Here is a 14,698-nt window from a genome sequence, read left to right as displayed (position 1 = left end):
CCAGCTGCAAGTCATCTTTTGCAGAAAACCGAGATGTAACCTCGGCTGAGCTGATTTGTAAGACGCCGTGAGTTAATATTGTTCGATCTCTCTGTTGTTACGCACATGCATACAAAAATAATTAGACTCAGCTGGGATTTAATCATTTCTTATGAGCAATAATGTCCCAATTTGTGAGTACGGCCATCGCGTGTATTGTCGCCATGGTCAAGTCAAGTCAAGTTAGTACTTAAAACCGCTCTACAACCTCAGGTGGTTTGTTGTTGAGAATCACATCAATCTCCTCCAAAATCTCTGGAGTCAACTTTCTGACAGCAGCCACAGCTCTGACGTTCTCATACACCTGCTCAGGACTGCTAGCGCCCGTTATAGCAGAGCTGGCATTCTTATTGCTTAGTACCCAGGCCAAGGCGAGTTGGCTCTGTTTGAGACCAAGTCTATCCGCGATAGGCTTCAGTTGGTTGACCTGCTCAATAATCGCCGTCCAGGTATCTTTCCCTGTTTGCTTCCAGAAACCATTAACCCATTTGATCTCTTCGTTGGTGCAGCGAGAGTCACCAGGAATGCCGTCATTGTATTTTCCGGACAGGATGCCTTGGCGCATAGGTGAGAATACAGTCAGACCAAGGCCAACTTCACGATACAAGTGGACATATTCCTGCTCTACCTTGACTCGATCCAGTATGTTGTAAGCGTGTTGCTCCATAATTGGGCCTATCAGACCCAGTTTGTCTGCATATCGCCACGCCTGTGCGATCTCATCGGCATTCCACATCGAAGTTCCCCAATAGAAGGCCTGTCAGCCAAGTCAGTCAGTCAGTCTGATGCAGCCAGCCATCACAGGTGAAATGGTCGGTTGGTCTTTAATGTGATTGAACGCACGAACGATCTCTTTCATGGGCGTTCGACGATTAGGCCTGTGTGCATAAATGAGATCGACATACTCGAGATCCAACCGCTTGAGAGCACCATTAATCCCCTCGACAATGTGTTTTCTCGAAAGTCCCTTGTTTTTGACGAGGTTGTCTCCAAATGCTCCTCCCCAGTAGAGCTATACGGGGTTTCTTAGTATCATTACATGATGAACCATGCATCTATGGCACAAGTGCGGTGGGTTACCTTGGTAGAGACCACCAGGTCATTTCGTTTCCAACCGAACTTCTTGATAGCCTCGCCCATGACAATCTCGGATTCACCATTGGAGTATTCTTCGGTACAGTCAAAGAAGTTGACACCGCAGTCATAGGCGGCCTTCATGCATTCAAATGTACGTTCTGTAGAGCTAGTCAGCTGATGTCTCCTTGAGTCTGTCCCTTTGAATACGAACCTTTATCGATATGGCCACCATATGTCAGCCATCCTCCGAGGGAGATTGCAGACACCTGAAGACCTGAGCGGCCCAGGAAGCGGTACTCCATCTCGGGGATGTCTTCTGGCTTAGCCATTGCCGTAATATATAGTGATAGTGTTGCAGTTTTCTGTTTCAGCGTAAGCCCATCTTGCGTCTTTGGTAGGATTTAGAGCTTTTTGTCATATCATCAGTAATCAAGCTACAACCCTTTTAGGTAGACCGATACTGCCGACTGTCCTTCTACTTCTGACAGCTGTCACACGCGGGGCACCATTTGCCATGATTTCTTCTTGATGGTTGATTGTGAACTCAACTTCATAGAGTCGGAGCCAATACCTCGAAGCATGCGACAACAAACAACACAGGCACAGCATTTACTCGACAATCGACACCACTGATGGGATGATCTCATCCTTTTAACAATACGTAACTATATTAGCTCCTCATGACGTTGAACGTCGCTGTTGTCTCATGTCAATAAACTAGTCAATACTCACCCTGGTTACCCTATACCACTGAAACGACACCTCGCATTATCACGACGGCAATAGACATCCTTTGCTACTGATATCGGTAGCCGAAATTTGACCCAGTGGCTTGGGCATTAGCATAGAACGGAGTTTATTACATCCGAAATACGGGGTCTAGAACCTGATGCCAGACCAGACGTTATTTCGTGAAACCCAGCTCTTACACGACAAGTTAAGAACTCCAACTAAACTTCATGTGTTAACTCGGCAATACTGCAAACCGACTACAGTGGTGTCACACCCATGGTCAAGCTTTGATTCGATGGCAGTGATCGATGAGACAAATGATACAGCTTATGGCATACGCATGCCTGAAGCACACCCAAAGTGACAACTAAAATCAGGGAAATAAAGCTTTGAACTGGCAAGAATGAACAAATTTACCGTGTTCGAGATTATCATTGGCCGATCTTGAGCTGAAAGTACGAATGACAGTGAACATCTAACTTCTAATTGGACCAAACTGAATTTATACATGTACCTATTGTTAGTGCTAGGTTGGTATTTCGGAGATTTCGCAGGGAAGAGGAAACCAAATCTCCGAGTGACGAGTGACACGCCTGTTTCTGGCAGAGAGAAGAAGACAATAATTAGATCGCCTGAAACAGGGAACATCACTGATGACGAAGTTCTCTAATTTCAAAACCCAGGTTGTGTATTCTGAGTGGAATGCCAACGCCATACCTAGGACCTAGTTCGGCACTCAAACTATCGTAGGCATGAAGTAGTGACTGACGTCGTGACACTGACCAGGCAACGGCTTCAAGAGGTGAACCCAGCCTCAACCACGTAACACGATGTGGTTCATACATACTTCACTCTCTACTGAGCGCCCAAGGGGCCGTTGAATGAGCTTGGTGTGGCGAAGATTTACGCGTGCAGCGATTGTGTGCTGGCAACTGTGGCGAGTGTTGACTCGTAAGAAACCTGCGATTACTGAAAATTTACGGATACAGCTGACAGACTATGGACACAACACATCGATAGCGCAGCAAGGGACACACGACACAGGAGAAAAGGGAGGTGGATGCATGTTGAGATCCGAGTTGATGAGGACAAGCCGACAGGGCATAACAAGGGAAGAATTAGAGCCGCTTCTAGCGGGGACTCCTAGTCAAGATATCTCTTTTTTAGGCCAGTTGCTCTGTTGGGACTGGGGTAGCTTAGCAAACTTGCATTATGTATTTTGCTGTGACTTATTGGATATTTAGTCTCAGGATTGAGACCTTGCTCGAGAATCACATGGTGGAACATGGACACAAATGCCCAGAACACCAATTCTCTGCAGAAGACCACAAAAATACATTCATACAGAGTCTATTGCTTCGTATACGATAAATGAAGTGAGGCAAAATAAGACTGGAAATAAGGATTGGGAATTTGGACCGGGTGGATGGGCAACGGAACTATTCCACCATGAGCCAAGTGCCATGAGCCAGTCTTGTGATAGACGGGCGCTAACAACGTCTGAACTCTTGGTGTGGCTTGTTGCCTCCCGTCGTGGATGCATGCTTTTCTTCAAAGTGTACTCCGTACACACTAGCAATATCCTTTGGCAGGGAGAACAGTCGAATGAATCGCTAGGCTGGACTGTAATAGCAGGAGAGAAGAATCTCAAACAAACGAACAGACCCGAAGTTTGAACCTTGATATCCACCAGGTAGGCACATAGTCGAGGCTGTCGGATCTTGCGGTCAAGGGCATTCATTCGTAGAAGCGCGGCATTTTGATGCGTTGCAACGACGAGTCTTGCCTTGTGTTGTACATACACGAAATAGTGCCAAACACACCCGCAGAAGCACATGTCCATATGTACGCATACACAAGGATACACAAGCAGGACAAGCTCCCCATGCACAAGTCGTCGATCTATTTGCTCTCTGGCCATGCTCGAAATTGGACTTCGTTTATTGACCGGCTGCAGGGTCTTGAGTGACGACGGCCAGAAGCAGTTTCTCGCCGACAAGAACCTTGAATCTCAACATCCAAACCCATGTCGATAAAATCACAGACCAGATGATGGGCAGCCAATGTTAAAGCAGGGTACCAGGCAGTACCTGACCAGAGGCTGGGAAATTGCTCTTGGGCCAAGGTAGAGTTTTGTACCCCGGCTCTGCCGTTGGGGCATCCCGAGTACCCACTGTCTAGTGGCCAGCGCCGAGTCAAGTCCTTTCATTCATTCTGCTGTAAGAGCACAGACGGACGCCCGGAGCGGTAGGGAGTTGGACGGGACGAATGTTGTGATTAGTTCACATCGAAAGACTTTTGTTGTTGCAAGAGCGGACGGACGGTCTAAATGATTCGGTGACCAGTCCTCAGGACATCCGGATAATCTCTATCAAGGCCTCATTGAAGCATCTGCTTCTGAAGCGAAGACGCATGAGCTTGAACAACCAAGGTAGGTTACTCACCGTCAACTTGACGTCGACGGCTGCGTGTCACTCCCATTGCCATTGTGCAGGTGATGTATTTAAGGCACTCGCTGGCAATAAACTTTTCATGCCTATTGTCTCTTGACCTGCGACTCGAGGTAGGATTGGTTACGACTATTGTTGCTTTTTCATGCTTGGGACCGAAACAATACCATTCATTGACTCAAGGGAAGGGAACTAGAGCTGCAAGAGAGGCTCACGGGAAGGGTTAAGAGAGAATCTAAACTCGAGTTGATTTAGACAACTTTTAAATCAAACCCTGCACAGTGCTACTATTGAAGAGTTTAAGGATAATACCTCCATATTCTACGGAGTACTCTATGAAGCTTGAGTTTTGTATGGGCTGGAGCCCAGACGATGCTCACAGTGCTGAACCTTGAGCCTTAAAAACAACGGACACTCCTTACCTACTGAATCCGGCTGGTCTTGGTCTGGCCTAGACCCTCTGGAAGTCGGGGCTGGCAGCCAAATTGATTGTCGACTCCTGGTTGGCGTATGCTTTCAGGCCCCTTCGCTTGTTTCTGTAGCGTTTCCCATGCCTGTGGCTGGGGGCCGGGGGCTCCCTAGCAGTGGAGTTGTCGCTGATTTCTTTGAGGTGAGGTGCCTGGGCTAGCCTGGCCTGGGCTTCTCGTTGGCTCAAGTCAGGTCAGGTCAGGTCCGCGCTTGGGGGGCCCGGGGGCAGGTGCTTCTCTCTCCCTCCCCGTCCCCGTCCCATCTCTTGCTTCTCTTTCCCCTTTCCCAAACTTGATCTCCCCATCAACGTTACCGACGTCGCCTTCGATCTCTCTTGGGGCTTTCCCCTTCGACCGCCTTTACTTTCGACTCGAATCGATCGCCTCTGAGCTGCCTGATTCTATTCTTTTTTGGCATCTCTTCTTTTAATTGAGGTGAGTCAATTTGATTTTGACTTCGATTTGCTGGAAGTGGTCTGTTCAGCATTGTTGTGGTCCCTCCGACAAGGAGACAGCTCCCGAGCCGTGGATATCGGGTTGGCTGCAGCGTCTTGTTGTGTGCAGCAAGTTGCCAATTCTTTCTGGCCAAACCGTTGCATTTCAATTCTCTCAGCATACTTGGAACAGCATGCAGCGCTTGACAGCTACGTCGCCTCATTTCTTATACATTGCGTCTAAAAGGATCTTCTCGGCGGCGCCTTTAAGGGGCTCTACTGCGGCTGGCGGCTGTGCCCTTGGACTGGCGGTGCCTATTTTACCGCGCCTCCAATCAACATCCCAGTACCATGCCAACAGGACAGTCCAACTCTGTCAATTCATCGCCTCATCCTTCAGTCGTCCAACCGCAAGCAGCGCCACAGCTTTCGTTTCTTTTCCTTCTTCATACACTCGCGTGCATGCTGCATCGCCACCATCAGTTTCATCAAAACTAACCGCTGCCTCGCGCACATTCTTAGGCATCGTTTTATTGCGCCAGTTTCGACATTAAGTACGAGTTACGCCTCTATCCTAACGACCAACCCTCCTGCATCTGTTTCGATATATTGCCGCGGTGGTCCTCTGACCGCCTTCCCCGCCTAAATGGCTTCGTCATCATCCAACGTGGTCGGTGTTCACTACCGAGTTGGCAAGAAGATTGGAGAGGGATCTTTTGGTGTAATTTTCGAAGGCACCAATTTACTCAACAATCAGCAAGTCGCTATCAAGTTTGTTAGTACAGCAGTAGCCCGGCGTTTCTGCGCTGCCATGGTGTTGGCTTTTCTGACATTGTATTAGGAACCTCGCAAGAGTGATGCCCCCCAACTGCGAGATGAGTACCGGACGTACAAGATCCTTGTGGGCTGCCGTGAGAAGACCCGTTCCCAAACAGAGCAGTTCGCATGTGCTAATACAGATTCAGCTGGTATTCCGAATGTTTACTACTTCGGCCAGGAGGGTCTCCACAACATTCTCGTGATCGACTTGCTAGGTCCTTCCCTTGAGGATCTTTTTGATCACTGTGGCCGAAGGTTCTCTATTAAGACGGTTGTCATGGTTGCCAAGCAAATGCTTTCGAGGGTTCAGACCATTCACGAGAAGAATCTCATTTACCGCGATATCAAGCCCGACAACTTCCTCATTGGCCGCCCTGGCACCAAAGCTTCCAGCGTGATCCACGTGGTTGACTTCGGCATGGCCAAGCAGTACCGTGACCCGAAGACGAAGCAACATATCCCATACCGCGAGCGAAAGTCCCTTTCTGGAACTGCACGATACATGAGTATCAACACCCATCTTGGCCGTGAGCAGTCCCGCCGAGACGATCTCGAAGCTCTTGGTCATGTCTTCCTGTACTTTCTTCGAGGTGGTCTTCCTTGGCAGGGATTGAAGGCGGCCACCAACAAGCAGAAATATGAGAAGATTGGCGAGAAGAAGCAGACAACTGCTATCAAGGATCTCTGTGAGGGTTTCCCTGAGGAATTCTCCAAGTATCTGACGTATGTCCGAAATCTGGGTTTCGAAGACACTCCTGACTACGATTACCTCCGGGAGCTCTTCACACAGGCTCTCAAGAACACTGGTGAGGTTGAGGATGGCGAGTATGACTGGATGAAGATTTCGAAGGATTCGGGAAAGGGATGGGATTCGAAGAACCACAGCGGCGCGTACCTCCACAACCCCAACGTGCGGCCTGGCCCCTCTCAGATGGAGCTGCACAGCGGCCACCGTCCCGGGAATACCACCTCTCACCAACAAGCACAAAACCTTACTGTCGGCCGTTTAAACGCCGCGCAACCCCCTCCTCCGTCTCCGATCAAGCAGATGGGCAAGCAGAGAGATCGGCCAAGCGCCCCCGGCGCCTTGTCAGCGCAGAGGGGGAGCGGGGTTGGGGGTCTTCGGGACATGGCCACACCCACTGGCTCGACCCAGGCTCAGTTCCAGAACAGTGCCCAGAACCTGCCTCAGCAGCCGAGGACGTCCCAGCAAGGCCAGGCGACTCAGGCCGCCCAGGCTAGCGGCCAACAGGCCAATCCCCAGCCCAGTGGCTTCCAGAAGTTGATGAAGACCCTATGCTGTGGTTAAGCATACTCTGGTATACGGCTAAGAATTTTCTTTGTTTCTTCATTGCTGCGGCGTTGTGCATCAAGATCTGTATTGTGTCAACAGACTCCGGTTCAAGAGGATTGCCCAATTTACTCAGAACCGGGTCGTGGTTGATGGTTGAAATGCCCAATTGAAGCTCAGTCCAGTTTATAGATGCATGAGGTGGTGGATGCATAGTAGAGCTTACCTCGACCGAGTTGGTTCGAGTCACAAACGAAGTTCATGCATCTTGGCCACCTTCAGAAGCGCACTGTTTTCGAACACGAACCCATCATCTCGGCATTATAGAGCCCTTTGGCCGCCTACGAACCGTTCTTGGGAGTCGATATACTTGCCTGACACCCCTTGGAGCGGAAGCAGATCTCGTTTGGGACTACGGCGGAGGGCACTCCTTTCTCTTGTCTGACAAACCATCACGAAATATACTAAAACCACGTTTAATCTTCAGCGCAGCGCAGCAAGGCGCAAGGAGACGGTGCAGGGCAGCATTTCTGGGTTTGTCTGGGTTGTTTCTTCTCTTTTTTCTTATGACGCTATCCATAATAACTTTGTGTAATCGCTCACGAGACGAAAGCCATCATTGGTGTGCCTGATGGCACCCAGTCTTGCCTGGTGTAGATGGAGAGATCATCTAGCGTGGGGATGAGTTTGAGGTTTACAGGCTTGGTGATTTGTTGTGAAACGAAGATAGAGCACTATAGGGAGTTCTCGTTCTTTTGGCAATTTTATAATGGGAAAAGAAAAAAGGCGTCGCTATCTTTATCACAGTTCTCAGTTCCACTCTTTCGAGTATTCATTTGAGTAAACCTTATAAACTTCATCATGTGCATGTAACATTACACAGCCATCTTGAATGAAAGATGACTTCCCCGCTGTGGCTTGGATGCCCACCGATCTCTTTTATCCTTTTCTTGTACGCAATCCATCGACACCCGACCCAATGAACGACAGTTGGCTCGTCCTGGACCACTGAAACCCAAGACTCAACTCGCAAACAAAAAATGATCGACCAATCACTCTAGGTGAGCTTCTGCTTGATGAAGAATGATCGAAGGTGGGAAAGCTGCCAGGTGCAGGTGATGCCAAGCACGATGAGCTGGATAATGATCCATCGAATGACACGGGCGTTTGTAGACTCGGATTGATCTCGGAACTCGGCCTCTCGTTCCTGTGCACACATAGTCAGTTTCCTGCTCTCATAAAAAACATGTTTACGGTCGCACATACACGTTGGAATACTTGCTCTCTGCGGATATCAGCGAGACGAGCATTGAGGTCCTTGACACGTGATGTGATATCCTGGATCTTTCCCTTATCGCTGCTCTCGATTTGGTTGGTCTCACCAATGACCAAGTCAAGAGTCAACTTGATGCCGCCGTTGGGGTTCTTGGCGGAGAGCCACGAAGTGCGGCCAGAGCTGGACGAAGGGGTGAAGCAGATCTTGTGGTCGCCAGCGTCGGCGGCAGAGAAGGTAAAGCGGCCAGAAGCAGCGCCGCGCTGAGAAACGACGCGGTGATCGTTGTCGAATATTTCCTGTGAGCCATTCTTAGTAAAAGTTCGAGAGACAGTGCAACATGCTTGTGGACAGCTGTCCATGAAAAACATACGTCGACGTTGATGTAGATGCTGATGCCGTCATGCTTTACCCAAGCTGATACTCGGTCATCCCACTCCTCAGCAGTGTAATGTCCAACGACAAGTGTATCCTTGGGCAACTCCTCGTAAAAACATCTGGGGGTTGTGCCGTCAATGAAGAAGTGCAGCGCATTCGTAGCGGCGCTGAGTGACAGGAGAGGAAGTAGGAATTTCATGATGGCGACGGCTACAGGACTGATGTCCTTGGGGAAATCGCACGGGTCGGTTTATTGGTAGGTCCTTGAAGAGAAGTGTCGTTGATGGGAACAGAGAACGATCTGATAACGTGACAAGGTCCAATGCTTGAAGTTGTTGTAGCTGTTCCCACCTTTGACTCTGCTTCGACGTTGGCGCCCGCGAAGCTGCCACGTTCAATGATCGGCTTTAGGCCAGGGGGTGATCTAGCACTGTCACGTGCAGATAGCGCAACCCGTTCCAGATTCTGATCCTGGCAAAGGCGGCGCATCCTACCATGTAATCCCAATCAGTTACTCCGTGCTCCGAATTAATTCAAGTCAACGCCAAATTTTCAGACGCGTCAACCAACACCAGCGGTTCGATCTCCACGAAGAGCATCAATAAGCAGAATACGGACCGATGAATTATTGTTAGGAGTGGACCCCGTACTTGAATTTGACGACTTTGGTGATGGAAGCTCGAGTCTAAAGGATTATTGGACCAGTTATACTTGTCCTTTCTTTCCGACAACCTATCTCCGCGAAAAACCTGCACGATGACCTCTTCCGACGTCCGTGATGTGCTAAATCTGGGTGATGGCGTATCGGGTCCGAGGCCGAGCAAGAAGCAAAAGATTGCTGCACCAAGGCCAAACTTGAAGGGTTTGGCTCGTGAGGTACACAATCTGGGGGGCGATAACCCCATTGCTATTGTCCCTGAAGTCACACATTTCAAGAAGCGACGCTTTGCAAGTCGCAAACCTGCAGCGAGATGGGAGATGCGATCGTTCAAAAACTCGGCGCGTACGGATTCGGATTTCACTTTGCGGCACTGGAGGAGGAAGGATGAGAAGCAAGATGGTAGCGACGTATTACCGGAACAAACGAGCCAAGGAGAACAGCCACAACTATTTAGAGATGGAACAGAGGACTCTGCGTTTGCAAAATACAACGTGCAGGTCTCAGTCCCGCAGTATAGCGAAGGCCAGTACCAGCAGTCATTACAACACAATGACTGGACCAAGGAGGAAACGGATTACCTGCTAGAGTTGGCGCGCGACTTTGACCTTCGATGGCCTCTAATCTGGGACCGCTACGAATGGAATCCTCCCGCGACGAACGGAGAGGCTGACGCCGATGGTGACGAGAGCAAGGCCATCGTTCCAGCAACAAGGCCACGTTCTCTGGAAGACCTCAAAGCAAGATACTACGAAGTCGCCTCCAAGATGATGGCAGCGCAAAAGCCTGTGCAGTATATGACACAGCCCGAATTTTCTTTGCATGAACTCATGGCGCATTTTAATCCACAGCAAGAGAAGTTAAGAAAGGAGTTTGCGCTCAACGCATTGACCCGGTCGCGCGAAGAAGCTCGTGAAGAGGAATCGCTCTTGCTGGAGATTAAGCGTATTCTGGCACGTAGTGAGCGGTTCAATGAAGAGCGTCGCGAGTTATATAATCGTCTCGATTATCCTCGGGCGGACACTGATATCAACGCCTTCAAATCTTCTGCTGGCTTGCAGAACCTTCTTCAAAACCTAATGACTGCCGACAAGTCCAAGAAGCGCAAGTCGTTGATGCCTGGCGATGGTACCAGCCCTTCTGGCACCGCACCACCGCAAACGGCGGCTGCTGCATCTACCGCAGCAACCGCCGCCGCCGCAGCGCAAGAAGCTGGGAGGCGGGAAAGCACAGCTGCATCCACAGGGCCTCGCGATTCAACTGGACCTGCGGCTACACCGACAGCCTCGAACAACAAAAAGGGTCAACAACAGCAACAACAGGAGCGCCGTAAGCTTTCGACACAGGAGGAGCTATTATACGGCGTGACACATCATGATCGATTAGGCTCTGGACCGACTTTCCGAACTGAGAGAATCAACAAACTGTTCTCGCACAAGTCTAATCAGCAACAGAACCGCATCACAAATGTTCTCAACGAACTGGACGTGCCTAACAAACTTGCCATGCCGACCGCGGCTACGACACATCAGTACGAACAGCTCCTTGCGGCTGTCAATAGTCTGCTTGATGCCCGCAAGGTATCGGACAAGCTTGATGCCGAGATCAAAGTTGAACAGGCCAAAAAAGCAGAACGGCAAAAGGCTATGGCTCCCCCTGAATCTGATTCCACCGTCGAAAAGGACAAAGCAGGCCAGGAAACAGGGGCCGGCATCAACTCAGAGGCAGGAGATGCTACTGGAGCGACGGCCGGGAAAGCAGATGGCGACGTCACATCTGCACCCGGAGATGCAAACAAGGATGCCTCAGAAACGACAGTCCCTGCTATTGAGGCCTCGGACGCCTCGAGCAAAGAAACAGAACTGCTCAATGAAAACGACAAGGACGGGCGTCCTGGTAGCAGCGGTGCCGCGCACAAGAGAAGTGCCAGCGTTCTGAGTAGTGTCAGCGATAAGAGCAATAAAAGACAGAAGAAGTAGGGCAATGTACATGTATCCTCGAAGTACCACGGTACATGACTCTACGCGCCAGTGACTTGCTGCAGGCAACGTTCCTGCAGGAATACAAGCATCTCTGCACCGACCTGATGGCTAGATCTGCCAGGGCCGGCAGTTGTTGGTTCGAGATATGTCAAAGCATGGACAAGGGCTCCAGCGAGACAGGGTTGCACCTAATTTTGGATGTGTACCTGAGATGGGAGATGTCTACAGGCCAGGACGTTATACAAACCATCTCTTTAACATACTTTTGCTGTGCTGTAGCGCCGCCTGTGGAGCCAAGCTGTGTGACTGTTCAAGACATTGCATAACCCATAACACAGATGTGCACCTTTTGAGGAAGAACCTGGGATGTGGGCATATGGGCGTCTCGGCCACGTGGGGGAGGAATGATATTGCATCTGCATCTTGTGTTTGCAAACAAGTGCTTCGAAGGAAGGACTTGAAACGGCCAGGGATCCGCGCCATTAAAGCATACCGCGAGGGATACAATGGGCGCTAGGAAACATGATAAACAATAGGAATGAGGTTGTGTTGAAGAACATGCAGCTCATCGGCGGCTACAGTGAGGCTGCATCCTAATTTAGCAACATGTTCCTATTATTATAACTCTAGCTCCCTGGACAGCGACCCGTGTCCCTGGTAAAAGACGACCCCTAGGGCAGACACGATACATGAACGACCAGGGCGTGTAGGCCATCCAATGCCTTGGGCCCGTATGACTTACATACGACTTGCTTACTGCCGACCCTCGACTTGCCTAAACGAGCCCAGGAGCGCCAATCGAGTGGCTCAGATCGACTGAGATAGTGCTGCCGCTCCTCTGCAACCTGGCTCTTTGGCGCCGGAGACAAGTGGATGTTGATGTTGATGATGGGGTGTGTTTTTGGAAAAGGAGAGTGTGCATGGCCTCTAGATCACAGGAACCTCGTCGAGCAAGGGCCAGCGCTTGCGAAAGATGAAGTCATCTCGAGCGAGACGCCCAGTGTTATACATACTTGCATGCTGCATGTTGTGGTCGGGCGTCTATGGTCCAAGAATAGACTCAACTCGTGGCATCCCGACATGCAGGTGTAATGATTCGCATCAAAATATCTGATCTAAGATTAGATTGACCCCTGTTAAGCACCAAGATCTTGGTGATTCTGGAAAGCAGCGAAATAGGATGCGACGCGAGGCCGGCGCTTAGCTGGCGGCTAGCTGTGGACGTATGAAGCATTATTGGATACTGAGCACGTGGAGTTGGCATAGAATCGCTGCCGATGTATTTTTAGATGAAACAAGTGTTGTACAATCAGAAGTTCACTTGTCGGGATATATTAAATGGTTCATGACTTGCTTCATGGTGTTGAGGCTCTTTGAGTGACGTCTTGAGCATCCACCTTCACAACACATGATTGGCTGTTGTAATATGCCGGTTCCTCATGGTGCAGCCTGTCGTGGAAGCAGGGTCTCTGATAAGTACTGAAGACCCAGGCAATTTGAACATATAATTCAGGTATTATAGGGCTAATTTACGTGCCTCTACACATGATGGCGCTGGAGCACGCCCAGGCATCAAGACGAGAAGAGACAAGACCAAACAAACATCAGCGTTAGTCTGAGGGTGGCCTCGACGTCCTACTGAATGTTGTCTCCTTTCTCTATGCCTTTCCAGCAGGGATATATCGATGCATTGGGACAAGAGGCGAGAACAGCAGTGCGTGCTATTCAGTGCGCTACCGGCCAACATCATGCATCTCACATCATATGCGCCGCCGCGGCGTGATGCTACAAAGGACAGCGCAGAAGGCAGTATTCGGTGCACGATAGTGGCAGAGTGGCATATTTCAAGATAAGGCTTCATAGAGGCCACATCCGATCCAACAAACCCATCGCTAACAAACCATTCAAGGCTATCCATGGACTTGGCAAAGCATTACGTGAAAGAAGGGGTTGGCTTCCGCCTTGTTGGTCTTCCGGGATCTCATAGTATGCCGTTGACTGCTTGCGGCTTGGCTCCGACGTGTACGCACAATCACGCCACGCTTGATCATGATAGTTACTTCAATTGCACGTCTTCCGCGGACGCCGGCGGTACATACCCTCGAGGACGTTTGTGTCAAAATAACAAAGCGCCTAAGCACAGGTCTTGAATCCAACAGCCAGGGTCGGGTTTCCTAAATCCTGACTCGAGCTCAGAAGTAATGTCTTCCTCGGGCAGTGTTGAGTGTTGATGGGCTAGGATGCAACTCGGCAGTCAACTACACTTCGGCAGCCTTCAGAACCACATTGGCAACGAGAACAGCCCCAGTGCTCGCTATGTTCCGGGCTGGTTACATAAAAGAAAGGGAAAAAAGCTAACATGCCGTAAAACATGCAATGATCGCCAACAATGCTATCTTCCCAGTCACAGGTTGAGCATGCCTATCATATTACCCGCAGGGGTAGTATTCGGACCCGCTGACGGAGTTATTTTTGCCATGCAATGGATGGATGCTCCTTTGGCTTTATCGTGCCGATCAACCACTAAACCTCCGGCCTGCTCTGCCCATGGATCAGATTGGATGACGGATGAATCACCTCGAAACTGTTTCGCATCATTAGAGAAACTTGGCGAAAATGTGACCTGGAGTGAACACCTTGCTGATTGCCCGAGGTTTGCCAAAACCCCTTGTCAATGGGATGAAGTAGGTGAGTGAGTGGAATACGATGCCAGAATCAGCCCTCCACTTCCCCGCGCTTTCATTTCGAAAGTTGCAGCACCGCTGTTGTGAGGTCGCAACCAACACGGCGGTGTGCCTAGGAGAAGACAGAGTGCAGTAATATAGAGCTGGCTATTACCTGCTTGGCCATGGGTTTGGAGATAGAGGCGCTAAAATTCCATCATTCCGTTCTTGGGGCATTAGCTGTCTGCTGTGACAATTTTAGTCACGACGGGCCAGCCCCTTGTCTTCAATAATGAGCCAATCGCAGGTAGGAACCGGCTTGTTTCCATCACAGTGAACAAGGAATAGCTGATAGCGTCCCTACCTAGCCATTGGCGGCACAGGAGTCAAAACGCACAATAGGTGAGTTAGATACTGCAGCTAGATTGAGGCGTG

General features: G+C 50.0%; 4 protein-coding genes across 4 annotated transcripts; 2 read left to right on the top strand and 2 right to left on the bottom strand.

Annotated features, from left to right (window-relative positions):
* Positions 1-229: 229 nt before the first annotated feature.
* Positions 230-1,445, bottom strand: J7337_005623 (uncharacterized protein; the record flags this gene model as incomplete). The annotated part of the gene is made up of 4 exons (XM_044823298.1): positions 230-796; positions 887-1,051; positions 1,120-1,274; positions 1,328-1,445. 4 exons carry the CDS (start codon positions 1,443-1,445, stop codon positions 230-232), a joined length of 1,005 nt encoding a protein of 334 aa, XP_044681789.1.
* A 4,400-nt stretch (positions 1,446-5,845) lies between these two features.
* On the top strand, positions 5,846-7,327 carry CKI2 (Casein kinase I 2; the record flags this gene model as incomplete). The annotated part of the gene is made up of 2 exons (XM_044823297.1): positions 5,846-5,974; positions 6,041-7,327. 2 exons carry the CDS (start codon positions 5,846-5,848, stop codon positions 7,325-7,327), a joined length of 1,416 nt encoding a protein of 471 aa, XP_044681788.1.
* Positions 7,328-8,366: 1,039 nt separating this feature from the next.
* J7337_005621 (uncharacterized protein) lies at positions 8,367-9,159 on the bottom strand (the record flags this gene model as incomplete). The annotated part of the gene is made up of 3 exons (XM_044823296.1): positions 8,367-8,516; positions 8,576-8,881; positions 8,956-9,159. 3 exons carry the CDS (start codon positions 9,157-9,159, stop codon positions 8,367-8,369), a joined length of 660 nt encoding a protein of 219 aa, XP_044681787.1.
* Positions 9,160-9,716: 557 nt separating this feature from the next.
* SWC4 (swr complex subunit) lies at positions 9,717-11,597 on the top strand (the record flags this gene model as incomplete). Its single annotated transcript, XM_044823295.1, has 1 exon — positions 9,717-11,597. One exon carries the CDS (start codon positions 9,717-9,719, stop codon positions 11,595-11,597), a length of 1,881 nt encoding a protein of 626 aa, XP_044681786.1.
* Positions 11,598-14,698: the final 3,101 nt, after the last annotated feature.

The sequence above is a fragment of the Fusarium musae genome, chromosome 4 (genome assembly GCF_019915245.1).
Source record: "Fusarium musae strain F31 chromosome 4, whole genome shotgun sequence".
NCBI classification, from domain to species: Eukaryota; Fungi; Ascomycota; class Sordariomycetes; order Hypocreales; family Nectriaceae; genus Fusarium; species Fusarium musae.
This window is presented reverse-complemented; position numbering and strand designations above follow the sequence as displayed.